Source organism: Cetorhinus maximus, chromosome 8, assembly GCF_964194155.1.
Source record: "Cetorhinus maximus chromosome 8, sCetMax3.hap1.1, whole genome shotgun sequence".
In the NCBI taxonomy this organism is placed as follows: Eukaryota; Metazoa; Chordata; class Chondrichthyes; order Lamniformes; family Cetorhinidae; genus Cetorhinus; species Cetorhinus maximus.
Window position 1 is genome coordinate 75,624,389 of NC_135886.1, and position 26,791 is coordinate 75,651,179.

General features: G+C 41.2%; 3 protein-coding genes across 9 annotated transcripts in view; 1 reads left to right on the plus strand and 2 right to left on the minus strand.

Annotated features, from left to right (window-relative positions):
* LOC144683741 (BCL-6 corepressor-like protein 1) overlaps positions 1-11,352 on the plus strand; it is a 308,871-nt gene extending 297,519 nt beyond the window's left edge. For all 7 annotated transcript variants that reach the window (XM_078547078.1, XM_078547081.1, XM_078547074.1 and 4 more), the window contains one exon: positions 10,816-11,352. The gene's annotated coding sequence lies outside the window, so the exon portion shown is untranslated. The remainder of the gene's footprint in view (positions 1-10,815) is intronic.
* On the minus strand, positions 7,813-8,753 carry LOC144683300 (mid1-interacting protein 1-B-like). The gene is made up of 2 exons (XM_078546237.1): positions 8,608-8,753; positions 7,813-8,364 (listed from the first exon to the last, which is right to left on the minus strand). The coding sequence occupies exon 2, from the start codon at positions 8,338-8,340 to the stop codon at positions 7,912-7,914; it is 429 nt and encodes a 142-aa protein (XP_078402363.1). The 5' UTR covers positions 8,341-8,364; positions 8,608-8,753; the 3' UTR covers positions 7,813-7,911.
* Positions 11,353-23,127: 11,775 nt separating the features above from the next.
* The window catches only part of LOC144683743 (tetraspanin-7-like), a 31,098-nt gene continuing 27,434 nt past the window's right edge, over positions 23,128-26,791 (minus strand). The window contains exons 7-8 of the mRNA XM_078547085.1: positions 24,776-24,857; positions 23,128-24,244 (exon numbers count right to left, since the gene is read on the minus strand). Coding sequence (XP_078403211.1) covers positions 24,789-24,857 — 69 coding nt within the window. The 3' untranslated portion in view covers positions 23,128-24,244; positions 24,776-24,788. The remainder of the gene's footprint in view (positions 24,245-24,775; positions 24,858-26,791) is intronic.

Below are 26,791 nucleotides of genomic sequence, written 5' to 3' on the forward strand. Positions count from 1 at the left end.
CACTGGTTGTTTGAATGAATAGCCAGGGCTGCAGGTTAAAGGTGTCAGCGATGGCTCCGGTGTTAGCAGTCTGGCCTCTGGATCAGATGGTTGTGGGTTCAAGTCCCACTCCCGTCCGTGCAGACACTCCAGGGAAGTGCTGACCTGTCAGATGCCACCCTTGGATGTAAAAGATCCCATGAGGCTATTTTGAAGAAGACCTGGTGATGTCCGGGCCAATGTTTATCCCTCAATCAACATCACACAAAACAGACTCTGGTCACTATCACATTGCTTGTGAGAGGTTACTGGGTGCAAACTGGCTGTGGCGTTTCCCACATTCCCACTTCAAAAGTACTTCATTGGCTGTACAGCTTTAGGACTTCTGGTGGTCGTGAAAGGTGCTATATAATTGCAAGTTTTGGAATGGCTCTGAGGTGGTTTTAAAAATACCAGCCCACTATGCTGGGACAGGAGGAATTGTAGTCCACACACACACTTACGGCTAGCTTTTTACCTCAATAATACCAGGTTAGGCTCAATGACAGGCAATAAATAGGGACAGATTCGCCTGGCTGCTCTGGGCTATGTCCCATCAGCTGGCTTCATAGTCATATCTTCAGAATCATCCCTTGGTCCTCACTCCAGACAGCAGTGCAGAGAGGCACCAGAAACTGGATTAGAAAGCAGACCGTGGTCAGATGTTGGAGGGAATATGCTGGGTAGTCCCAGAGCCTTACTCCACACATTCCCATTCGCTCTTAATAACCAGGAAGCTTTGATGGGGAGAGGAGTTTCAGTAAAGCCTCAGCCAGTTTGGTCAGAAGTTGAAGCATTGACCTCGAGCCGAGTTTTAATTTGATTTTAATTTAAATGTTTATAACACTGGCCAGCCTGAAACCTCAACAGCAGCTCATGCTCTTCCACTGAGGGACGCTTATCAGATTTTCCAATGAGTGATGAGATCTCAGTAAACTGTTGGTACTGGAGCAGGGCCCCAGTCTGCTGTCTCCATCTCTGAACAAAATTATACCAACAGACTCGCATATGGATGTTTGAGTGGGGATCTAGTCAGCTCCCTCTTCTACCTGCAGACACATTCTCTCTCTCTCTCTCTCTCTACGTATAATTTGTCCTTAGTTTTTGGCTTTTCTCGTCAGCAAGTTCCATGTTTGTTTGCTTCACGTCGCAATATTTACCATCTTTACCACCATTCAGACAAGAGTTAAGCTTAAATTTCAACAAGGCAATTATTAGTACAGGCATGTTTTTACAAGTGAAGAAGCACAGATCAATTTGTGCTTTATTTGGCTTCACCTTTTGAGTTCTGGGGTGGGTAGGGGACCTCAAAAATGAAGCTGAGCACAGGGCCCCACTAACTGTAAATCCACCACTGCCAAAACCTCTATCTCCTTAACTTTAACTGCACCATTCTTTACACAGCAAGGGCAGGATTTTGGGTCGGGGTCGAGTGGAGAGTCTGATCCTGCACTGCATCAGGAGCAGTCACCTGACAGTGATTTTACCTGAATTGGCCAATTAAGGGCCAGAGAGTGTGTGCATGTACAATTAAGGACCCTCGCCTTTGAATCAGAAGGTTGTGGGTTCATGTCCCACTCCCGGAAACCAAGAACTGTGAATGTACTCGAAAGAGTTATAATCTGTGACTGTTGATGACTCGAAAGAGTTACAATTAAGGATGGTGGGTGAATACTTGGAGCTGGAGCTTACCATTGTAGGTAAGGAAAAGAGAAGATGCCTCCAACTTGAGTTGCCTCTGAGCACTTTTAAATATTTGAATTAAAAATTGGTCGCAGCTTCCGGGCCACTATTGTGGAGGGGGAAACCCTATACGGAGTGGCCTGTAGCTGCAGCTGCCACCAGGTAGGCAGGGAGGGTCTTGACTTTCCTTGAGTGCTGAGCCTGTCTCCCTCCCACAGTCTGCCGCCCAGAGGCCACCTCTAGCCGGCTGCCCTGTTCCTGACGTTGGGGGAGGGTGAGTGGGTGGGGGCCACGGGTTGACTGGAAAATTGCAATAGTTAGCCTCTGATAATTGGCCTTAATTTACCTTAAACTCACTTTAATCAGTTACTCACCATTTGCACCTGCCTGCCTCTGTTATTTTCCTCTATCAGCGCAAAAAAATGTCTGTTGCCAAGGTGTGCCAGTATTCTATCTTTTCAAAATGCCAAGTACCCTTCAATGGTCACCCTACAAGCATGTCTCGGCGGTACAGAGAGATCTCAGTGTCCTGGTACATGGATCACAAAAATTTAGTATATAGGTACAGCAAGTGATTAGGGAAGTAAATGGAATGTTGGTCTTTATTGCAAGAGGGTTGGAATATAAAAGTTGTGAAGCTTTACTGCAGCTGTGCAGGGCCTTGGTGAGACCACTGCGTACAGTTTTGGTCTCCTTATTTGAAAAGGGATATAATTGTGTTAGAAGCAGTTCAGAGATGGTTCTCTTGACTCATTCCTAGGATGAAGGGCTTATCTTATAAAAGGTTGAACAGGTTGGGCCTATACCCATTGGAATTTAGAAGAATGAGAGATGATCTTATTGAAACATATAAGATCCTGAGGGGACTTGATAGGGTGGAAACTGGGAGGATGTTTCTTCTTGTGGGGGAAACTAGAACTAGGGGACACAGTTTAAGAATAAGAGGTCTCACTTTTAAGATAGAGATGAGGAAAAAGAAAATTCTCTCTAAGGGTCATTAGTCTGTGGAATTCTCTTGCACAGAAAGCAGTGGAGGCTGGGTCATTGAATTTATTCAAAGCAGAGTTAGACTGATTCTTGATAAACAAGGGAGTCGAGGATTATGGGGAGTAGTAAGGAAGGTGGAGTTGAGACCACAGCCAGATCAGCCATGATCTTATAGAATGGCAGAGCAGGCTCGAAGGGCTGAATGGCCTACTTCTAGGTCCTATGTTCCTATAAACAAACAAGAAGAACAGGAGTAACACACGGTCCCTCGAGTATGCTCCAGCATTGATTAAGATAATGGCTGAACGTCTACATCAACGCCACTTTCTCCCTATATCTCTTGATTCACTTAACTTTTTCTGCATTGGAACCATTTCCAAGTCCTGACCCCACTTGTGTCAGCTGAGCGACTTCCAACACAATCTTTAGGGGTGGATCTAACAGGCCACCACTGCATTTGGCATCCAATTAGGATGGTGGAAGGGCCAATCAGAAGTCAGCATGTGCGGGTGACCAGCAGCCCTCACCATGGGAGTGCAGTTACAATAACTGAGGCAAAGAAGGAGCAAGGGTACCAGAGGGAGGTGAGGAAGAAGGGACTGGAATGATTCTCTTAAGCCCCAGCATGTTCAGTGGCAGCAGGCTACGTGAAAGTCTTGTGCAATGGCAGGCCTCTGCCAACCCTTGTAAACAAACTGTGTGTTTTCTTGACATAATCCACCAATCTCATGTAAAGCTCAAGTTGCTGGGTTCTCCTGCTGTGCACTCACCTCCTGGGAGCTGGGGAGTCCTGCACACTGCTAGGATCTTGGTCAGCTCCAGGAAAATTGGAATGTCAAAGGAAAATACAGCTTAATTGCCAACTCAACTACCTAAGTTGGCTTCCTGCCACTGCTAAGCAGGGTATTGTCAATGCTCCAATGATGTCTTGGGACCTTTCCAGAAACAAAGGAATTTTTAAGATTATAACCAAAACATCTTCTATCCCTGCAGCCATTTCTTTTAAGACCCTAGGATGCAAGCCAGCTGGTCCTGGGGACTTGTCAGCCTTTAGGTCTAATAGTTTTCCCAGCACCTTTTCCCTGGTGATGGTGATTGTTTTGTTTCTCCCAACCTTTCACCTCTTGATTTTCAAGTATCTTTGGGAAGTTTTCTAAGTCTTCTACAGTGAAGACGGAAAATACTTGTTCAACGCCTCTGCCATTTCCTTGTTTTCCATAAGTAATTCCCCAGACTCTCCCTCTAGAGGACCAACACTAGCTGTAGTTACTCTCTTCCTATTTAAATACTTTTAGAAACTCTTACTATCTGTTTTTGTATTACTAGCTAGCTTTCTCTCATACTCTATATTCTCCCTCTCTTTTTTAGCCATTCTTTGCTGGTTCTTAAGATTTGAGCAATCTCCTGACCTATTGCTAATCTTTGGAAATTTGTTCAGTGTTTCTTCCAATTTGATACTAATGTTTAACTTCCTCCTTTTGCCACAGTTGATGCATCCTTCTCAGAGAGTCTTTCTTTCTTACTGGGATAAATCTTTGCTGAGAGTTATTGAATGTCTCCTTAAAGCTCTGCCACTGCACCTCTACTGTCCTACCTTTTAATCTAGCTTCCCGTTCACTAGCTCTGCCTTCATATCCTTATAATTACCTTTATTCAGTTTTAAAATACAAGTCTTTGACCCACACTTTTCCCCTTCAAATTAAATGGGAAATTCTATTATGTTATGATTGCTGCCACCTATAGACTTCTTTACCATGGGGTTATTGTTTAATCCTGTCTCATTGTTCATTACCAGGTCTAGAATAGGCCGGTCTCTGGTTGGCTCTAGCCTAGAACTTACTGCTCTAAGAAATTGTCCTGAATACACTCTCTTATGAATTCATTTCCAGGCTACTTTTGCCAATCTGATTCACCCAATCTACACGTAGATTAAAGTCACCCATGATTATAGTGATATCTTCCATACACACTGCATTTATTTCCTCTTGTATACTCTGTCCTACAGTGCAGCTACTGTTAGGGGGTTAATAAACTACCCCCACAAGTGACCTCTTACCTTTCCCATTCCTTATCTTTACCCAAACTGATTCTACATCTCGCTCTTTTGAGCTAAGGTCATCTCTCTCTACTGCACTCATGTCATCCTTAATTCACAGAGCCATCCCATCACCTTTTCCTAGCTTCCTACCTTTTCAAAATGCCAAATACCCTTCAATATTTATATCCCAGCCTTGGTCACCCTGAAAGCATGTCTCTGTGATTGCTATCAGGTCATACATATTTAATTCTATCTGTGCTCACAATTCATCCATTTTGTTATGAATGCTGCATGCATTCAGATACCGTGGGCTGAATTTTGTGCCCCTGGCAGACACTTTTCCCACAGGAAGGACACGTAAAATAGGGTGGGTGTGCGCCCTGCCACTTTCCTGCCCATCCCTGAGCGCTCCCCATAATACGGGGGATGGGTGCCAAAACTGGCAGCCCACCCACTATATTTAAATGAATAATCAAGGATCAGTTAGGCTTGTTATCAAGCCAATTGATCCTGAGAATACGCTGCCCATGCCATAAAACATTTGACATTGGCAGTGGGTGGGAGTGGGCAGCCTAATTTTTTTCACTTAGCCTGTTTAAAGTGCAGTACAGAAGTGGAGGGTCGCTCTTCAGGGGCTGCCCTTTTCGGATTGTGGGGCAGCACCCCCCCTTTCCTTCCTACACACTTCTTCCCTCAAATCCACCTCTCCCCTCTACCTAACTTGCCCAAGAGCCCGGAATTACCTGCTCTGGGGGTCCATAGGCTTTGGTGATATTCTTGGTCTTCTTGAGTCCTGGCAGAGGCCATTGACATCCTTCTGGGACTGATGGAGCTACTGGCCAATCGGAGCAGGAAAGTGGGTAGGAAAGTGAGGGGTAAAGCCCAAGATTAGCCATGATCATATTGAATGGTGGGCCAGGCTTGAGGGGCCATATGGTCCACTTCTGCCCTTATTTCTTCTTATAGTGGAACTCCATCTTCTTTGTGCTAATTCTGCCCCAGTTACACTGCATGGCAGGCTCAGCAAAACAGGAACTGGCTGTACATGACTTTGAGATATACATTTACTATAAAATCAATTGTGAAGTTCCCTCCTTTGTGTCAGGAGGAAACCTGCCCAGATCATATTGATGGGTATAGGAAGACTGAGTGGCCAGCCTTCCAGCAACCAGAATAATACCAAAACCTAGTAAGCCAGTGATTAGCAGGGCTGACACAATCATTGATCTTTAGAACGAGGAACAAAACTGCATTAAATGTATTTCCTTGAGCTGGTTCCAAACCGCATAGCTTGGTAGTGTAACTATTAACTCTTGATAGTATATGCTGGCACGTCCATATACACTTACAGATTCACATATATTCTTGGCATCCTGCTACATTGCTCTGAATGGCCGGAAGGTTAGTTTTTAAAAATTCATTTATGGGATGTGGGTGTCGCTGGCTAGGCCAGCATTTATTGCCCACCCCTAATTGCCCTTGAAGGTGGTGGTGAGCTGCCTTCTTGAACCGATGCAGCCCCTGTGGTGTAGGTACACCCACAGTGCTGTTAGGAAGGGAGTTCCAGGATTTTGACCCAGTGACAGTGAATGAACATGAGCTCAAAATTGTGCTGGTTCAGGTTTCTGCTAAAATTAATTTCCACAATTATAAAAGCAAAATCCTAAATGAACCAGCATAACTGGGCAGAGTAATGGAATGTTAATTGTTTCATTTTTTCATTACCAAGTATTCCTTGATGTTTTTAAGAGGGTTAACCCGCAGCAGTTTTATTAATACAGCTGAAGATGGGCTTACAGGAAAAATAGGCATTTTTAATGTGTGTATTCAGTCTCCAATCTGTGAGTAACCTGATTTCAACTCATTGAAAATCACTTAAAAACTATACTAAGCCATTTAATATAGTTTATTTCGCGTAAACCTGTTTGCTTCTTAGTAAGTTAAATATTTTCTGATATGAAAACTTTTAAAACATGCTTACTATGCCCTGTGTACCTAAGAATATGAGCACAGTTTGAAGAGCCTTCCCAAACTCGCACAATCAGTGGATGGATCCTGATTCTGGCATATTCTTGAACCAGTATAAAAAGTCATGGAAATTCGAACGTAAGTGGTTTTAGGCGTGACTCACTTAGGTTTAAAATTCCCCAATCTTTGGGCTACTTCGGACAATTGCACTGGAATCTGGGCATGAAAAAATGGAAACTCGTAGCCCAGCTTTTTATGCAAGTTTACTTCAGGTCACTCTTGGGTTCTATGCTCAATATGTTTTTTGCAGTTCACAAATGCAAGCCACACTGAACAGAAATTTTCCAAAAGATGGTGGGTGGTGAATCTTCACTGCAGAGAAGGGTCAAAATTTCAACTCATGACCCTATTTAACCTTGCTTCTGCCAATCAATGGAAAATTATCTGGACAGTTCCCAATCCAAATAGAAATTGCAATGGGGAAAATAACTGGAGGATAGTGACTTATTAGATTGCAAGATACGATTGCATCATGTGTTGGTAATACACAGAAGTTGCTCTATTGCAAAGAATACTATCTCTAAAGGGGATATTTAGCAAACCCTTTTATCTCTTAAAATAAAAATAAAATCCTGTTCTGTCAAAAAAATCAATTGTACAAGTTGTGCCCTCAAATCTGGGCTCACCCAAAGTGTAATTTTGGTGTGAAAACTCTTCACAGGCAAGGTGGGTGATAGGGAAAACAGAGCATTGATGCACCATCATAAAATATGTTGGGCGATTAACATTGATTGTGTTTCAAATCTCAGCTGATTCTCCCCTAGAAACATATAGTAGGTGAATTAATTTGTCACCATGAACACAGGGCAGCAATGCATTGTTTTATTTCTCTTTCATTTGTTCTCCTGCCAAAACATTCACTTTAGAATTAATTCATTTTTACAGAAAAAGCAGCATTCATTAAAAAACATGAGATCTAAAGGACAAAACTGAAACCTGCATTTTGAAAGAGGAAAGTCAATCACCTGCCATTCAAAAAACCTTATGTCTTCTCAGCCAAGACTGAGTTTCTAAACTGTAAACTCTTGAGAGTTATTCAGCTACAATAATGAAGAGGAATTATATACTAAAATATAAACTGATCCAGATTAGAGACAACCAGGACTGCAATTTCCAGTTTGATACCATCCTATCGAAACCTGGTAAAGTCTCGGTTTTCATCTCCCCAAGTCATTAATACCCAGTTCTCTTGTATACCGGTTGGTTAGATGATTAGCTTGCAGTGTAAGCTTGGAGAGGACATTGTAAAGTCCATTTACATGGTGGTGGAATAGTCTTTGAAGGTCTCCAGAATCAGTATCTTCCTCTCTGGCTTTTCTGGACTCTAGATCGGATTTTATTTGTTCATCGGGAATGCCCCACTCAATATCATTTCTGATGGACTTCAGGAGCAAGTAGTTTTCGTACATGTCCCTTTGTTTGGAGATGTTGCTTTTGCTGTGATTGTCGTCTTCTTCCACTGGGAGATCCCTCAGTAAACTTGGCACCATGATAGTTTCACCCATGACGGTAACTGCTGTGATAAATCTGTTTAGAGCATTGAACGGGGAAGACCGGTTGTTCTTGAAATCTGTAATCTGCATCATTTTACACAACTAGCAACAATGAAGCTAAAATGAGGAGAAACAAACCAGAGGTCACTGAAAAAGTGTGGGAAATAAATGTAAGTGTGCAAATATGCAAAGAAGTTCTCTGCAAACCATACTTTGGTAAGGGATCAGAGAAATGATTAGTTAGAATTGCAAGAAAAGCAATCAAACAATGACTGAGCTAAAAGAGTAGGATTTTAATTATTAACAATAAAATCATTCTGTAATCATAAAATTTTAAATATAAATAGAAAATTCACAAACCTGATCTTCAATGCATTAAACCTACCAGCAGTATGTCACAGAAACTCACTACAGCAAAACCACAAGGAAAATACTTTTAGCTGGCGTAAAGTCATTTAAGTCCAGCTCCGGAAGACTTCCCTTCCCTGTAGGCTTTGTTGCACTGTCAGTACTTTTCCAGTGCAATAGATTCAGTACATTGTGTCCTTGGACACGCCCTTGATTTGTAAACTGTGTGTATTGGTCTCAAAGATGACTGACACCTTCACTAGTTAACCTATAGTCCAACAGGAACCATGAATACAGAAATTATATTTCTATCAACCTATCAGCACCAGATGGGAGGAGTAGAGGGTTATTGAATAAGTTCCACCCATTCTCAATTGTATGCCAATTTGCATTGACTGTAATCTGGCTGGGATAGAACACCACTGTAACCAATCAGAAGCGTAATTCTAATGAGTATTTTAAACAAGATGAAACTCATATTTAAGAGAAAAGAAGTCTGGATCTAAATAAAAATACTGTGTCAGAAATAAAAGCAGCCTCTTGTGAATACACAGTCTCTTAGGAAGTCCCTCAGGATCGAGGATGATGCTTTCACTCCGATGCGATTCATTCTAAAATGGCTGCGAAGTCCAATGCGCGATCTGCAGACTCTGCCATATGCAGGGTAGCTGGTGCTTTAAGGGTTGGATAAATGGGTTGTTTGGAGGATTGTGCACTCCCTTTGTGGCCTTGACTTTATCTTTGCACTTTCCCGATGAAATCTCTCGATGTGCTTGGTGCCTTCCTGAATGAACCTTCTCCATTTTGGTCAGTCACAAGTCAGGGTCTCCCATGTGTCGTTGGCTATGTTGGACATCCTCAGGGATGCCTAAATACATCCCTAAAGGATTTTTGCTGTCCTCCTGGGAGACTCCTACCACTACTGAGTTCTGAATAGACCAGTTGCTTTGGGAGTCTGGTCACATACGAACGACATGCCTCATCCAGTGGAGCTGGTTTTGAGTGATTAGTGCCTCAGTGCTGAGCATATTGGCTTGGGAGAGGATGCTGCTGTTGGACCGCCTTTGTTGCCACCTGATCTGGAGAATCTTGCGAAGGCATCACTCGTGGTACTTCTCCAGTGCTTTGAGTGCCTACTTTAGGTCTTCCAAATCTCCGAAGTACATAGGAGTGCAAGGATCGCTGCAGCCCAATAAATCATGACCTTGGACTTGTGTTTGAGATTCTGATCCCCAAATATTCTTTTCCTCAGTCAGCCGAAGGCTGAGCTGGCATATTGGAAGCGATGGTGAATTTTGTCATTTATGTCTGCTGTTGTTAAGAGGAGGCTCCCAAGATGTGGAAAATGGTCTACATTTTCCATGATCTCAAAGATAAGCGGAGGTGTTTTGCTTTGGGAGCTGGTTGGAATAGCACTTTAGTTTTCTGGGTGTTTAGTGAAAGGCTAATTTTCTCCTGTGCTTCGGAGAAGGAGTCGATGATGCTGTAGTTAGGACAGTATAAGACATTCTATTTTTAGGAGACTTTATAACATCACTTCACAATATCCTGGTACAGCGCCAATTTTATCAGATCTTCCAGTTCAGAATTTCCTTATGTGACCTTTTGTCAGGTGAACACTTCCTCAGTATTTGAATAAAACAATACTTTGTACTGTCTTAAACTCATGAAAAGAAAGGACCTTCATTTAGATGTACCTTTCATGACTTTAGGACATCCAAAGTGCAGACAATGAAGCACTAAAATGTAGTCATTGTTGTGATGTAGCAAAACACAGCAGTTAATTTGTGCAACCAATGTCCCACAAACAGTAATTAGATAAATGTTAAGAATTTTATTAAGTAATGTTTGAGGGATAAATATTGGCCAGGGAACCCAGAGAATACCCCTGCTGTTTTTGCAAATAATGCCATGAGATCCTTTACATCCACAGGGCTTCGATTTAATGTTTCATCTTCTAGTGTCAAACAATTATGTGCTCCAGTCTGTGTAGCAGGGATTGAACCCATATACTTGAGATTTATGGATGAAGTACTACCAATGAGCCTTAGGCAGACAACTAAAATCTCGTTCTACAAATTGTCAGTGAGAGCACAGCCTTTCATAATGTGTCCACTTATTTATTTTTAATGTTACATTTGACCATTTCCTCACCACACAGGTTATGACCATTGGACGTTATAAGATGGTTATGTTTTAAACTGTCTCCTTTACTTCAAGGTAAAAGGGAATAGTTGGAATTGGGGTATTGACCTCCCCATGGGATCTGCCTGGAGACAAACCCATGTGACCTGCTTATTATGAAGACAGAAACTCCAATTGAACCTTATTAAAACCTGGACACAAAGAAATAAGCAGTCAGCCTTACTGCTGCCCAGACTCAGGGACTCTGAGTCAGTCAAACTGAGAGTTTTGGGGAAGAAGACCTAGAACGGTGCTGCTATGCCAGACAGAAGAAAAGGATTGCTTTTGTGTTAAGCACCAAGCGGAGCGCTGGTAAAAATGGAACTCACATTCAAGGAAATGAGGATTGTGAAGCGTTAAAGAGCACGGAATCACCAAAAGGAACCTTGCAATGGGAAGTCCATTTGATTACCCTCGAAAGGCTGAGTGAAAGGGTCTTTGTTAAGAAAGAACAATGAGAAGAGATCCTGTTAGAATCAGGAGGAGCTATGGACTTTAAATTCAAGACTACGTGTCTATGGAGAGTGCAATGTAATCTATAAACTGGCCTGGGCTTTTCAGTTGTGTTAAGAAGTTAATGGGAAATACCATTTTTGTAGTTTAGTACACTAGTTGCCTTCTAAGTAATGTTCAGTCTATGTTGACTCTAGTTTGTTTTGTCACAGTAAAAGTCTTAAAATGTGAAATCTTGTTGTGCGATCCTTTGAATTAGTCACTGGGAAATTCATATCTCTTTTCAAAAGTTATTGGTCTCTACGGGAATCATAACACACACAATGATCATCTCCAAAAGAGAGAGGCAAACCATTTCACCATCATATTCAATGGTACAACCATCTCAAAAGCCCCCTCCATCAACATCCTAGGAATCACCATTGACCAGTAACTCAACTGGACCAGCTACATAAATGCCCTGGCCCCTAGAGAAGGTCAAAGGTGGGATATTCTGTGGCGTGTTACTAACTTCCTGACTCCAAAATTTACTCCAGAACCCACAAGGCACAAGTCAGGAGTGTGATGGAATGTATTTCATTGGACAGTTGTTATTGAAGCAATGCTCAAGAAGCTTGATACCATTCACGAGACTGCAGGCCAATTGATCAACACCTCCTTCAACATCAGCATACTGTGACTGCAGTGTGTGCTATCTATAAGATGCACTGCAGCCACTCACTGAGGCTTCTTCAGCAGCACCTCCCACAACAGCAGCCTCCAGGGCCTAGGATGGTAAGGGCAGCAGGTGCATGGGTGCCCCACTTCCAAGCCACGTATGATCCAGGATTGGACAAAAATTCCCATGCCTCCAATGTTGTTGGGTTCACATTTTGGAACTCCCTACCCAGTAACACCTGTTGAACCCCATTCGTGATGGGGTTGGGAATTGAAAATATACAAAGGCGTACTCTTCACCTGTTGTCTGACATGGCTCAAGAAGGTGGCACACCACCATCTACTCGGAGCAAACAGAGGTAAGCAATAAATATCAGCCTTGTCAGTGATGCTCAGATGGCAAGAATGAATTTTTAAGTAGGATAAGGAGGAGAGCAGAAGTTGGTGTGTAATAGAATAATGGTTGTCGGAAGGCTTTGTATAGGAGAGGATTTGAGTCGCAGAGTTGTGGATCAGCTAAAGTTTATAGAGATGGACAAATTGATGACAGAGGATTTGCAACAACCTTACTAAAGAAACGATGCTTTTAAAAATATATATAGTTAACAGTTGGTTAAACATTCAGCGTTCCTAACAGAAATGCTCAGGGAGGTAGTGAAGGTGATTAAAGCATTTGATAGGTATATAGATAGAAATTATTTCCATTGGTAGTGGAGCACAACCTTAAAATCAGAGGTAGACCAAACTGAGATTGATGATTTTTATTAGACAAGGGTACTAAAGGATATGGATCCAAGATGGATCAATGGAGCTGAGGTCAGCCATGATCTTAATTGAATGACAGACGGGCTCAAGGGGCTGAATGGCCTATTCCTATCCCTATCAAAAATTTTCAGGTAAAATAAAATGGAACTCATCAGGAAACTGAGTTCTATTAAAATAGACATTGGGATGGATTTTGCAGCAGTAGAAACAGTGAAGCTAACAGCATTCATCATTAATAATGTGTAAGTCAGACAGCAACTTCCAGCAATCGCATATGCACAGTTAAATTTATAATTAGGAAGTTTCTATTTGAGCTGCCATGCTGCCTCAAAAACTGTGATTACAGCATCTTGCCGAGTGATTCACCATTGAAATACACAGAACAATGTGAAGCTGCTGTACTTACCTGATGTATGCACACCAGAAAAACTTAGGACTTGTCCATTCCAGTGTAAGTACATTTTTCATAGCACGTTCAGTCGGACTGCCAAATCACCGTTCTGATACTGAAAACTAACACTGGTATAAAGTTTTATCTCTTATGATTTTAATTATTGTTGGAGATTTAAGAAAACAAAAAAACAATTTTTAAAATATTTTCTTTGTCTTTAATCTCTCGATCCATTCTTTTCCCTTTCCTTTATTTCACTTTTTGTACCTGATTTGACATTCAATTAGATGTTCAAACTGACTTCTAGGCACAGACTCTGCGCTGCTCATTAGCAATTCTTCAATCTGATTGGTTAAGTGTTCATGTAGGTCTTAAGTGCCCTGTGGATGATTGCTGGACCTGTAGTAGTCCATGGAAAAATGTAAGTGTAATAATCCGGCCCAATAAAAAAAATCATTCATTTTAAAGCATTGACCAAGATCAGTGTTTTCAGCCAATTCATCTAACCCTCATTTCCTGAGACAATTTACCAATAAGGTAACTCCTCCCCCATTCCACTCCTGTGGCCAGAGTCACTTGTTTAAATACAATGAGAACTGTGGGCACTTGCTTATATTCCTTTGAAAATTAAAAAAAATCTTTCTTCCTTTATCCTTGAATCTAACCTATTAATTACAAGCAATAGGAATTTCTTTTGGGATTTAGAAATCCAAATTGAAAGCTGCAACCTCATTGATTTATGATTAGGCTTCAATCCCTACTGCGCTACACTTACTAAGCGATTGAGTTTCTGTCATAGGAATTACGCAGTTTATTACAAAAGTTATCAACTTTTCAATCTTCTAAGCAATTATTAAAATTTTAAAATTCAATACTGAACCATTATCCAGATTTGATTCCTCCAATATTCTCTTCACCTACCTGCTGAATTCCAACCTTCACTACAACTAATTCATCGACAACTTCTCCAATCGCATCCTATCTTTTATGAAGTCACAATCACCCATTACTTTTTATTTTGCTGACTTTCACAGTGTCTCTGTCCCTCAATAAATTGAATTCAACCCCTTGGTTTACAAGGCTATACAGTCCCCCTCCATTCCCTCCTTGTCACTATTGTCAGTTACCTGGGTCCTACACTCAGGAACACTCTGTCCAAACACATGGTTTTGCTATTTCTTGCAAAAATCACCTCAGATTTTAACCTGTCCTTCTGTGTTCCTTTCTCCTTCAAAGTATGTTGGGATCTTTACTCCATTAATGAAATTATATTAATGCAAGCCATTGTACATAGTTCATCCTTTGCGTAAGCCAGTGGCACTTCCCATTTTCCAAAGATTTTGAAAAATATCAGCAGAATTTTGTTACTTTTATACCTTTAAACCCCATCAGGTGAAATACAGGACTTCAAAACTGGCTAATCAATCTAATTTTGTAATAATTGTAACCATTGACAACTTGCTTATAAAAAGTAGCAATGATCACGTAACATTTTAGTAGAGAAGCCTAATTTTTTAGCCTTGAAAGAAGGTAACAGAGAGGATCTCCAACATCTAAAGCCTTGATTTTAATCTGATGGGAATCATGGATGGGGAAGGGGTGGTTGTGTCAGAAGCCCAATTTTCATCTGAGTTAAATCAGGATAAGGAGCAAATTGGGCATTCGTCCTGAACACATTCCCTTCTTGCTGAGTGGGCTAAGTTAAAATTAACAGCAAAAGTGAGGTTTGGAACATGGCGGCTACTACTACAAATTAAAACATGATATTAGAATAAGGATTAGGACAAGTTGAAATAATATTGGGTGTTATGTGCAGCGGTTTCAGAAAATGACGAGCAAGTTTTGTGACAATGGAAAATAATATTTTCAATACGTTTGAAGTTCACAAACTGCAACTTTCAAAAACACATGCAGTATTACACTGCTGCACAATTCTGACCCATTTAAGAGATATTAAGTGAATCATGACCTCTTATTACCAGCTTAACACTTCTGCACCTTTAAGAATGACAGTACAAAAATGAAATGGACATGTTATTAGTATAGTATAGAATGGTGGGGCATTGTGAGGTTAGGGCTGAGCAGGGTAAGATTTATTTGGACAGACACATATTGGGACCCATAGGAGACACTCTTCTGTTTCTTTCCATTCCTCTCTTGAGCACAAGAAAAACACTTCATACAGATAGTGCTAAAGTCCTGAGAAGTTTACAGCACAGTGAGCCACCACTTGGCTGGTTGTGTCTGTGGTGGCTCTTTGCTACAGCAATCCAAAACTGATCACCCAGCCCCAATCTCTCCTCATTGCCCTGCATCTTCCTCGGTCTCAAACGTTTATTCCATTTCCCTTAAAAGCAACGGTTCATGTCTCAATTTTCAATGAGAAAGCATTCCGTACTCAATAACCTGGATAAAAAATTCTCCAAACATTTCTTAACATACAGTGAGGAATTTAAATTAATGAACCCTTGTCTCTGACTCCCCAGCATGAGAGAATAATCTTTTCCCATTCATTGTCAAAAGCCTTCATTCTAAATGCCTGCTTTAAGACTCTTAGAATATTTGTCATAGTGGAAATAGTTCCATTGTTTCAACATCACTGGGGAAATAACTTAATGAGCAAAACCTTGGCTGGAAAGATAATGGTGCGTTAACGATGCACACTGTTTTTAAAGTGCAAACTGGCCAGCAAAGTCAGGGGATTAAGCGATACACAGAGTTGCAAATTTCCAGAAATTGTGGCTGAGTTTATGTCACTCCTTTGTATGCTTTGCATATCTTCACTCACAATATGCCTCCCCATTATTTTTGAGAACTTGCTGGATGTGCACATTCAATGCTCCGCAGAACATTAAGGTCGGTAGTTAAAACTTAAGTACACTGTTAACAATGTAATAATTGTTATTGCAATGTCAGTTAATCTCGGGCCCAGAAAGGGAACAATTTAAATTGTTGTCTTCTCTAGCAAATGTTGGAGGCTGACCCAGACTGTTTGCAACCTTGATGTCATATTTGACCCTGAGCTAAACTTCTGACCACATACCTATGCAGTCACTATGATTGCCTATCACCACCTCCATAACATGGCTCTACTGCACCCTGCCTCAGTTCAATTGCTGCTGAAACCTTCATCTATACCTTTGTTACTTCTACACTTGACTATTCCAGTGCACAGCTGGTCAGCCTCCTACTTTCTACTCTGCATAAATTTGATGTCACCTAAAAACATGTTGACCATGTCTAGTTCACCCGTCACCTGTGCCCATTGACCCACATTGCCTCCCAGTTAAGCAATGCCTCGATTTTAAAATTCTCTCATTTTCAAATCACACCGTGGCCTCACTCTTCTGCAATTTCCTTCATCCCAAAACTTCATATCTGCACTGTAATTCTGGCCTTTTGATCATCCCCAATTTAAACTTGCTCCACCATTTGTAGCTATGTCTTAATTAGTCAAGGTTATAAGGTGTTTCAGCTATGGTTCAGTTGGTAGCACTCTTACCTCTGAGCCACAGGGTTTGAGTTTAAGTCCTACTCAAGTGCTTGAACACAAATAAAGGCTACCATTCCATTGTAGTGTTGAGGAGGTACTGCAATGTTAGAATTTTCTTTTAGGTGACATGTTAAACCAAGGCCACAAAGATCCTATGGCACTATTGTGAAGAGAGATATCCAGGGTGTTCTGTCTAATATTTATACCTTAAATCAATATCACAAAAACAGATAACCTGGTTGTTATCACATTGCTGTTTGTGATGGGAGTTGGGAATCTGTACTGGCTGCTGCATTTCCTGCTGTAGTGACGACAGTTCAAAAGTACTTAATTGGTTGTAAAAGCGCAGAGTTGTCCAGTTGTCATGAAAAGCACTATATAAATGCAAGTCTTTCTTTAAACTTTGAATTTCCTCCCTAAAACTCTGTCTTGTTTTCCTCTTTTTAAAACACTCCCTAAAACCTCTGAACAAGCTTTTGGTCATCTGAACCAATTATCTCCTCATGTGGTTCAATGGCATATTGTTTTAGAGTGTGAAGCACCTTGGAATGTTTAATTAAAGGCATCATACAAATGAAAATTATTTCCTGCATGTAATAAAGTTAAAATCTCTAAGTTTTATTTCATGTTAATCCAATTTTTTCCTTTCCATTTCTTGCTGTACCCAATTTGACTAATTTCCCCCTCCTTTATTTCTTGCACAATCTTTCAATTTCAATCAAGGAAATACAGTTGATCCTGATGTCCCAAATGCTCTGGCTGTGCCATTATTGGCTTATCCTTCCAGCAAGCTACAGTGTGAACATTTGAGCAAAAGGGTGCAGGAAAAAATTATAACTATATTTGCCATGAGATGCCCTGCTCCAGCAAAATTTGACCCAATTGTTTTATATTCTGCAAAACTCCTTTCTGACCTCTGAAGGTGATCAAACAAGTTTCAGGAGACCAGTAACATCCCCCACTGGAAACCCCTTAAACTGTTGAGATTATGTTGGCACACCAATCATTCAGCTCCTTTTTGAATACTACGGTGAGTGCAGATTTACTGCGTGTGACAGCAACTTATTCCTCACTTCAAAGGTACCAAACATCTGACCAACTTCTCTGCTTACTAGATCTTTGGGTTCTCCCTAACCTACGGAGCTCAAATAATCTACTAAATGTAAACTAGGATTATGCAATAGCAGCAGCATTTAGTGGGTGATAGTAGTTTACTGGTAATGTCACTGGACTATTAATTCAGAGGTTTAGGCTAATGCAATGGGGACATGCGTTCAAATCCCACCATGGCAGCTAGTCCTAGTGACCATGAAACTATCATCAATTGTTGTAAAAACCCACCTGGTTCTCTAATGCCCTTTAGGGAAGGAAATCTGCTGTTTTACCTGGTCTGGCCTACATCTGACTCCAGACCCACAACAATGCGGTTGGCTCATAACTGCCCTCTAAATGGCCTAGCAAGTCACTCAGTTCAAGGGCAACAAATGCTGACTTTGCCAGTGATGCCCATGTCCCATGAGAGAATAAATAATTCATTGTCATCTTAAAAACTTGCACTGGAACTGGGTTGGAAATTCAAAAGAGTGTAGTGCCCTCTGCAGGGGATCTGGGACCTGCATGGAAAAGGCAAGGAACTGTGTTCAACCAACCAGATTGAGGGAGAGAAATTAAAATTGCCAATTACAACTTTAAGGAATTAAAATACACAATTGTAATAGTTAATTCAGCAGAAAGGCTGATTTGCAGCAGTAATTAAATGGTCATGCAGTTAAAAAAGGTACTTACTAGAATAGACAAGGCTTAGATCCCATGTACTGCACAAATGCAGCAACTTCATGCCATTCAATGCATCTTAATGGTGAGCCAGTGAGATGTAATTTTCACCAAACCAAGGGAGCAGCACAACAAAGAGAAAGTTTTGGACTAGATTTTAACTGTACATCTGCCCCTGAAGTTGCCATATCATTACTGCATAAATATGAAACATTAGCACTTGTTTTGACAGGAAGATGAGTGTTTTTTTAAATTTGAAGACTTCACTCAAATTTCCCTGAGGTATGAGAGTTAAAAACCCCCAGATTTAAGCTCACCAGGGTAACCAGCAGCCTAGTCTGAACGTTTTCTAGCATCTCTAACATTCGAGTCCAAAACTGGGCAAAGCATTCAAGATGAAGCTTGATCAAGGCTTTGTACACGGACAGAACATTATGCATTTCATCATACTGCCAGTGCCTGTGGGGGCTCATATACCTGCATTCACACTTTCAAGGAATTATGTACTCAAACCCATCTCAAAATTTTTAAAAAGGCTGTGAATGGCATGCATACCCCCAATTCTCACTCATCTTGCATTAAATGGCACCTGACACAGGGGAGGTGGTGGTGTAGTGGTAATGTCACTGAACTAGTAATCCAGAGACCCAGGGTAATGCTTCTAACCCAGGTTAGAATTTGAATCCAATAAAAATCTGAATTCAAAGTCTAACGATGACCATGAAACCATTGTCGATTGTCATTAAAAACCCATTTGGTTTATTAATGAATCTGCTGTCTTTACCTGGTCTGGCCTACATGTGACTCCAGACCCACAGCAATGTCATTGACTCTTATGCCCTTGGAAATGGCCTAGCAAACCATTCAATGGTTTCAAACTGCTACAAAGTCTATAATGAATGGAATCAGACAGACCATTCCATCAACTTAGGCACCAGATATGACAATGGCAAACTCAGCCCTGTCGACCTTGCAAAAGTCCTCCTTCCTAACATCTGGGGGCTTGTGCCAAAATTGGGAGTGCTGTCTCAGACTAGTCAAGCAACAGCGTGACATAGTCATACTCTCGAAATCATACCTTACACAATGTCCCAGATACCACGATCACAATCCCTGAGTATGACCTGTCCCACTGGCAGAACAGATCCAGCAGAGGTGGCAGCACAGTGGTATACAGTCAAGTGGGAGTTCTCAACACTGACTCTGGGCCCCATGAAGTCTCACAGCATCAAGTCAAACATGAGCAAAGAAACCGTCTGACTACCATTACTCCCCCCACAACCTCACTCAGCTGATGAATCAGTACTCCACCACTTGGAGGAAACTCCAAATTGAGGGTGACAAGGGCACAAATGTACTCTGGGTGGCGACATCAATATCCATCGCCAAGAATGACTCAGAAGCACCACTACAGACCAAGCCCCAAAGGACATAGCTGCTAGACTTGGTCTGCGGCAGGTGGCGAGGAAACCAACAAGCGGGAAATACCTACTTGACCTCATCCTCACTAACCATGACAGTATCAGTAGGATGACCATCGCACAGTCCTTGGAGTGTCAGGAAGATATAGTATTATTGGAATTTATTGGAAAATAGTGTGTGTGTTATGTAGCTATTAATATGCATTACTGGAAATTATTTAAAATAGAGGTTTAATCTGTGGGTGTGTCTGTGTTAATTGGATTAAAACCAGCTAGTCTGGGTGCTTTGATGTATAGTAGTTTTGAGATGTAAACAGTAAGGTAGAGTGCATTTGCATGAATAGAGCATTCAAGAAGAGGAGAGAAATCTTGCACCTAGTGAGGAGAGACCAAGCAATGTTTATATTCCTAATAAAATTGGTACCATGAGAGGAGTTCAAAGGGGCTGGTGATATCTTTGAATGTAAATTCTCATTGTAAGTGCTGGGTATATCAGAGCAGTTGTGTACGTGCAGAGCACAGGCATGTAACATCAAAAGCAGCTGTAAGCCTACAACTGTCTGCAAAGGAATCAAAGTGAAAGGAACCTCATTTTGAATTGGATTGTTCAAGGTACATTTTTGTCTGGGTCTTTTAAAATCTGTGCATCTTACTGTTGCCTTAATGGAGGTGTTAACTGGGAGTCAGGTTAATTAGGGGATTTAGAAGTTATAGTTGTAATTTGTAGACATGTGCTTTAAAATCACTTCTGATTAATAAATGTTTTATCTAGTTTTACAAAAACTTAGGCTCAGTGGTCTTATTACTACTGAATTCAAAGCCCGCATCGCAAAACATACCAATTGCAATAGTTGTGGTAGTTGTCTCAAGTTTCCTTCTGGGATTTGAGCAACTCAACATTTACCATTGGCTGTGCCATAACAGGAGGCAAAAGTCCTGTCTTCCCATTGAGGATACCCTCCATCATGTTGTGCAGCACTACCACTGTGCTAAATGGAATAGATTTCAAACAGATCAAGCAACTCTGGGCATCCATCAGGCACTGTGGGCCATCAGCAGCAGCAAAATTGTACTTGACCACAATCTACCTCATGGCTCAGCATATCCCCCACTACCACCAAGCCAGGGCATCAACCCCAGTTCATAGAAGAGTGGAAGGCATGCCAGGGACAGCACCAGGCATACCTAAAAATGTGGTGTCAACCTGGTGATGCTACAACTCAGGACTACTTGCATGCCAAACAGCATCAGCCACATGCGATAGACATAGGTAAAAGCGATCCCACAACCAGATGAGATTTAAGCTCAGCAGTCCTGTTGCATCCAGTCATAAATGGTGGTGGACAATTAAACAACTCACTGGAAGAGGCTGCACAAATATCCCCACCCTCTATGATGGGGAGCCCAGACTGCAAAAGAAGGTTGAAACATTTGCAACAGTCTTCAGCCAGAAGTGCTGAGTGGGTGATCCATCTTGGTCCCCTCCAGAGGTCTCCAGCATCACAGAAGTTGGTCCTCAGCCAATTTGATTCATGCCATGTGATAAAGAAATGGCTGAAGGCACTGGATACTGCAAAGGCTATGGGCCCTGACAATATTCCAGCAATAGTACTGAAGACTTGTGCTCCAGAACTTGCCACATCCCTAGCCAAGCTATTCCTGTACAGCTACAAAACTCGTATCTACCCAGCAAAGTGGAAAATTGCATAGGCATGTCCTGCTCACAAAAAGTAGAACAAATCCAACCTGGCCAATCGCCACCCCAGGCTACACAATCGGTAAACCGATGAAGGGGGTCACCAACAGTACTATCAAGCAGCACTTGCTTAGCAATAATCTACTCACTGACGCTCACTTTAGGTTCTACTAGGATCGCTCAGCTCCTGACCTCATTATAGCCTTTGTTCAAACATGGACAAAAGGTTGAACGAGGTGAACAACAGTGACTGCCGTTGACATCAAGGCAACATTTGACTAAGTATGGCATGGAGGAGCCCTAGCAAAACTGAAGTCAATGGGAATCAGGGGAAACTCTCCACTGGTTAGAGTCATACCTAGCACAAAGGAAGGTGGCTGTTGGAGGTCAGTCATCAGTTCCAGGACATCACTGCGGGTGTTCCTCAGGGTAGTGTCCTAGGCCCAACCATCTTTAGCTGCTTCAATGACCTCCTTTCCATAAGGTCAGAAGTGGGCATGTTCACTGATGATTGCACAATGTTCAGCGCCATTTGCAACTCCTCAGACACTGAAGCAGTCCATGTCCAAATGCAGCAAGACCTGGACAATATCCAGGCTTGGGCTGACAAGTAACATTCATGCCACACGTGCCAGGCAATGACCATCTCCAGCAAGAGAATCTAACCATTGCCTCTAGACATCAAATTACATTACCATGACCAAAGTCCCACAATCAACCAACATCCTGGGAGGTTACCATTGACCAGAAAACTGAACTTGATTAGCCACATACTGTTGTTACAAGAGCACATTAGAAGCTGGGTATCCTGTAACAAGTAACTCACCTCCCAACTCCAAAGCTTGTCCACCATCTACTAGGCACAAGTCAGGACTGTAATCGAATACTCCCCACTTGCCTGGATGAGTGCAGCTCCAACGACAAGCTTCAGGACAAAGCACCCCACTTGTGGCACCCAATCCCCAAACATTCACTTCCCCCCCACCACTGACAGTTGTGTTAACCATCTACAAGATGCACTGCAGCACCTCAAAGGCTCCTTAGGTAGCACTTTCCAAATCCAAGACCACTACCATCCAGAAGGACAAGGGCAGCAGACATGGGAACACCAGCACCTGGAAGCTTCCCTTTAAGCGCCACACCATCTTGACTTGGAAATATTTTGCCTTCACTGTAGCTGGGTCAAAATCCTGGAATTCCCTCCCTAATCAGCACTGTGGGTGTACCTACACCACATGGACTGCAGCAGCTCACTACCACCTTCAAGGGCAATTAGGTATGGGTAATAAATGCTGGCCTAGCCAGCAATACCCAAATTGCACAAATGAATAAAAATACACTAGTCTACCCCAAGATCTGCCTAGAGTCACTAGTCACTGTCCTAGTCACTGTCAAACCCTCTACTTGTCTCAGCAAATTTCAGTGCTGTACTCCATGTTTGTGGCAAAACATCCCAGCCCTCAAAACTTCTCCAATCCAGACAACCACTTTACCCTTTTTCCCCCATCCAATAAGATTTGGGACTTGGGTTGAAGCAGAAATCAGATATTGTTGGCACTGGCAACTGGAGACTCAGGTTATAAATACTCATGTTGGACTGTTGCAAGGCAAACAGTTTGGGGAAGACAGACAACATGTGTGAACACATTCCTCCCACTGGAAGCAAGTTTGAGTGAAAAAGATCATGAAACCACAATAATTGGCTTTCTATAATTAGTTTATTTTCAAATCAGGTGGCTTACATATACAGAGGAAATCAAAGATATTACATGTTCCATTACACTGAGGTTTACACCTCTACATTGTCCAGTGCTAAAAACTGAGAAACAGTAGAACAAGAGGCATAAATAGGAATCTACACTACACAGACCCAGTGAGAAGAAAAATAGCCCTCCATTTCTGTAGGTCTATGTTCACCTCCTTCAGCCTTTTAAAAAAGGGTGCATCAAGAGTTACATTGCGAAAGGTTGATGTCTTGTAGTGTGGCTCAGATATTTCCATTGTCTTCTATTTGATGCCAATTAAGTTCATTAATTGATTAAAGGTTACATTATACAGTCCAAATAACTCCCTTTGGTTCAAAATTGCAGTCTTAATGGTGGATTTTAGTGTAAAAATAGTGCATCAACACAAATGTTGTTGAATAAGATACGTGGAACCAAAACAGCAACGCCAGATTTGCCATCACCAAAACATATGCAAGATACAACAAATACTTATTTTGTAGCATTAGTGCTTTAGATACATTCACCAGTTTGAGAATGTTTGAAATCATCCCAATTTAAAACAGGCCATATTTTGTGCTGGTGATTAGAGAAATACAAAAATTATCTAGGACTCCCACACACTGGAAAGTATTGCTTTGCCTTTAGAAAATGCAGTAGTGTCTGTAAAATGGTTCATACCCACTACATTGTAGAAAAAATGTGTTCTATTACTTCCAAGACAAATTTCAATTTTTAAAAAAAAGTAAAAACTTGATGTCTGACAAGATTTAATTTTTGAAAATAGAAGACAGCGATCATAAATCCAAAGCTGAGAAAATTTTAAATGCAAGAAAGTTCAAGGTAGTAAATTCATGGCATCAAGTGAAACTACAATACAAGGCTTTGCTGATTAAACTGATGTCTACATTTCTTACTAACCAGTTCAGCCTCACATGCCTAAATTGCAACGATAAATGTGAAGAGTTTTAAAAACTATTTAGTACATTACACCATAAGCATGCAAAACATTTGTAGAGTTTTGCTTGGAGTAAATAACTGCTGGCTTGGTTCTTTCAACTGTACTGAGGTTCTGATGTTGATACAGGTGTTCTAAAAGAGAGCAAAAGTTTGAGTGAACCAAAGACGATGTAGTGTAATGTTTCAGTACAGTTAAATTAGTACCAGAAGTGGGCAAGCAATAATTCAAGCTATTTACAATTGCATTGTGATTTGTTTCCATGTTTAATGACTAGCAAGATCTAGTAAAAAGGTCACCAACCTTGTGGATATGCAGCCAAAGTTGGTCAAGGGCAAGGATGTGTTGCATCAAATCCTTGGAGGGGGTGGGGGGGGTCTGGATTTTACTATACAAATTCTCATCATGCAAATACTGTACTTAGATTTGAATGATCATGAGAAAAAGGGTACTGTTTGGGTCATCATCTCTTCAACTTTCAGGACTGGAATCTCATATGCATACCAGAGACAAACTATACACTTTATGAAAGGAACATTTTACAGGATGCAAATGCCCAACCAGCGAGTACATGATCACCAAAAATGGGATTGTGCAATTCGGTACACAAAACAAGAACCCATTGCTGGAAATTTAACATGGATTGTTTTAAATTCATAAATTACCTGGCTTGATCTTTTAAACCATTTCATATTGGTTGTTTGTGATATACCTAGACAGACAACAGGCCAGCAAGATTCCAATCAACTGCAGTGCAAGGGTAGGGAAGAGAAAGAGGAAATAAAGTTACCAGTCAAATGAAAGCTACTTTTAAAATGCAATGAAAATCTGAATGCTAGTTCACATTAGTTTATTCCTTAACATAGATGCAATGTGCAGATAATAAAACGTTGTATAGAGATTTACAGCAAGGAATTGTGCACTATTTTGATAGTCTCTTTGAACTGATAGGGGTACATTTGTGATGTTGGAGATGAATCCAATTCTGGAATCATTGTATCGAAAGCCAAAGGGAACATTATATATGGCAAGTATATCCTTCCTCAGCAAAGTACCCAATACCCTAGATGCAGTCTCACCAAGGGTCTACACAACTGCAGCAAGAAATTTTACTTCTGTACTCAAATCCTTTTTCAATAAAAAGACATGCCATTTGACTTCCTAATTGCTTACTGCACCTGCATATTAGCAAGACATTTTGGACATGAAATGATGAGATTGGGAGGTGTTAACACCCCACATTTCTCCATATTATATTCCATCTATGGACTTGCCCACTCCTTAGCCTGTCTAAATCCCCTTGAAGCCTCTTTGTACCCTCCTCTCAATTCATTCCCTAGTTGTGTCATTAGCAAACTTGGAATCTATTTATTCATTTATGGGATGTGGGCACCACTGGCTAGGCCAGCATTTATTATCCATCCTTAAATGCCCCTGTTCAGAGGGCATTTGAGAGTCAACCACATTGCTATGGGTCTGGAGTCACATGTAGGCCTGACTAGGCAAGGACGGCAGATTTTCTTCCTTAAAAAAAAAGGACACTTGTGAACCAGATGGGTTTTTCTGACATGGCAATGGTTTCACGGTCAGACTTTTAATCAAATTCAAATTTTATCATCTGCTGTGGTGGGATTCGAACCCAGGCCCCCAGAACACTACCCTGGGACTCTAGAATACTAGTCCAGTGACAATACCACTACACCACCACACCTCCCCCTAAATATTACATTTGATCTCCAAATTATTGATACAGATGGTAAATAACTGGGGCCCAAGCACCAATCCTTTTTGTACCCACTAGTCACAGCCTGCCAACCTGAGAATGAGCCGTTTATCCCCGTTTTCTGTCCATTAACCAATGCTCAATCCAAGCCAGTACATTACCCCCAATCCATGCACTATACCTTCTCTAACCTCTTGTTTAGGACCTTATCGAAAGCCTTCTGAAATATACCACATCCACTCATTCCCTCCCATCTATTCTGCTAGTTACATCCTCAAAAACTCCAACAGGTTTGTAAAACATGATTTTTCCCTTCATAAATCCATGTGGACTCTGCCCAAGCCCACCATTATTAAGTACTCATTATCACATCCTTTATTAGAGTTAAGCATTTTCTATTTTCACAAATGAGCACAGGATAAAAGTCCATGGACTGAACTCATTTATGGTGAGCATTACGACAGCCTAGCTCTAGGGTTTTGCCACAGTACTGAGCAACTAACAAGTGATCCACTCCTGCAACACTAGACTACGTATCGAGTCTATTGCAGTTAGTTGACTGGGACCCTCAAAAAGGTTCACAAAATCAATTGCTGTTGGATTAGATTTATTTTGTTCTTAAAGAGAGTATCCCATCTGGAATATTGCCATGCTATGATTTAGCTTCAAATGGAATAAAACTGAATTATAGTTCACAAAGAGTTTCAAGTATTCAATAGAAAGTGATGACCACATCTGAATGATCTTATGAAACAGCCTTCCAAGAAGGCCACTAGAATTTTAAACTTTGAAAACTTTGGAACTATGCTTACTCAAAATTAAAAAGTTTGAATAAGCTGTTCAAACTGATTTATACATGAGGATTGGTAGCTATTTTTTAAGCTATGAAACAAAATTACATTGCTATAAAATTCATCTCAAATTCTTTACCACCAAACTAGTATTAAGTCACAGGTAA

Excerpts from the sequence above, each read along its gene's own strand:
- LOC144683300 (XM_078546237.1), bottom strand. The coding sequence starts at position 8,340 with ATGATGCAGATTACAGATTTCAAGAACAACCGGTCTTCCCCGTTCAAT.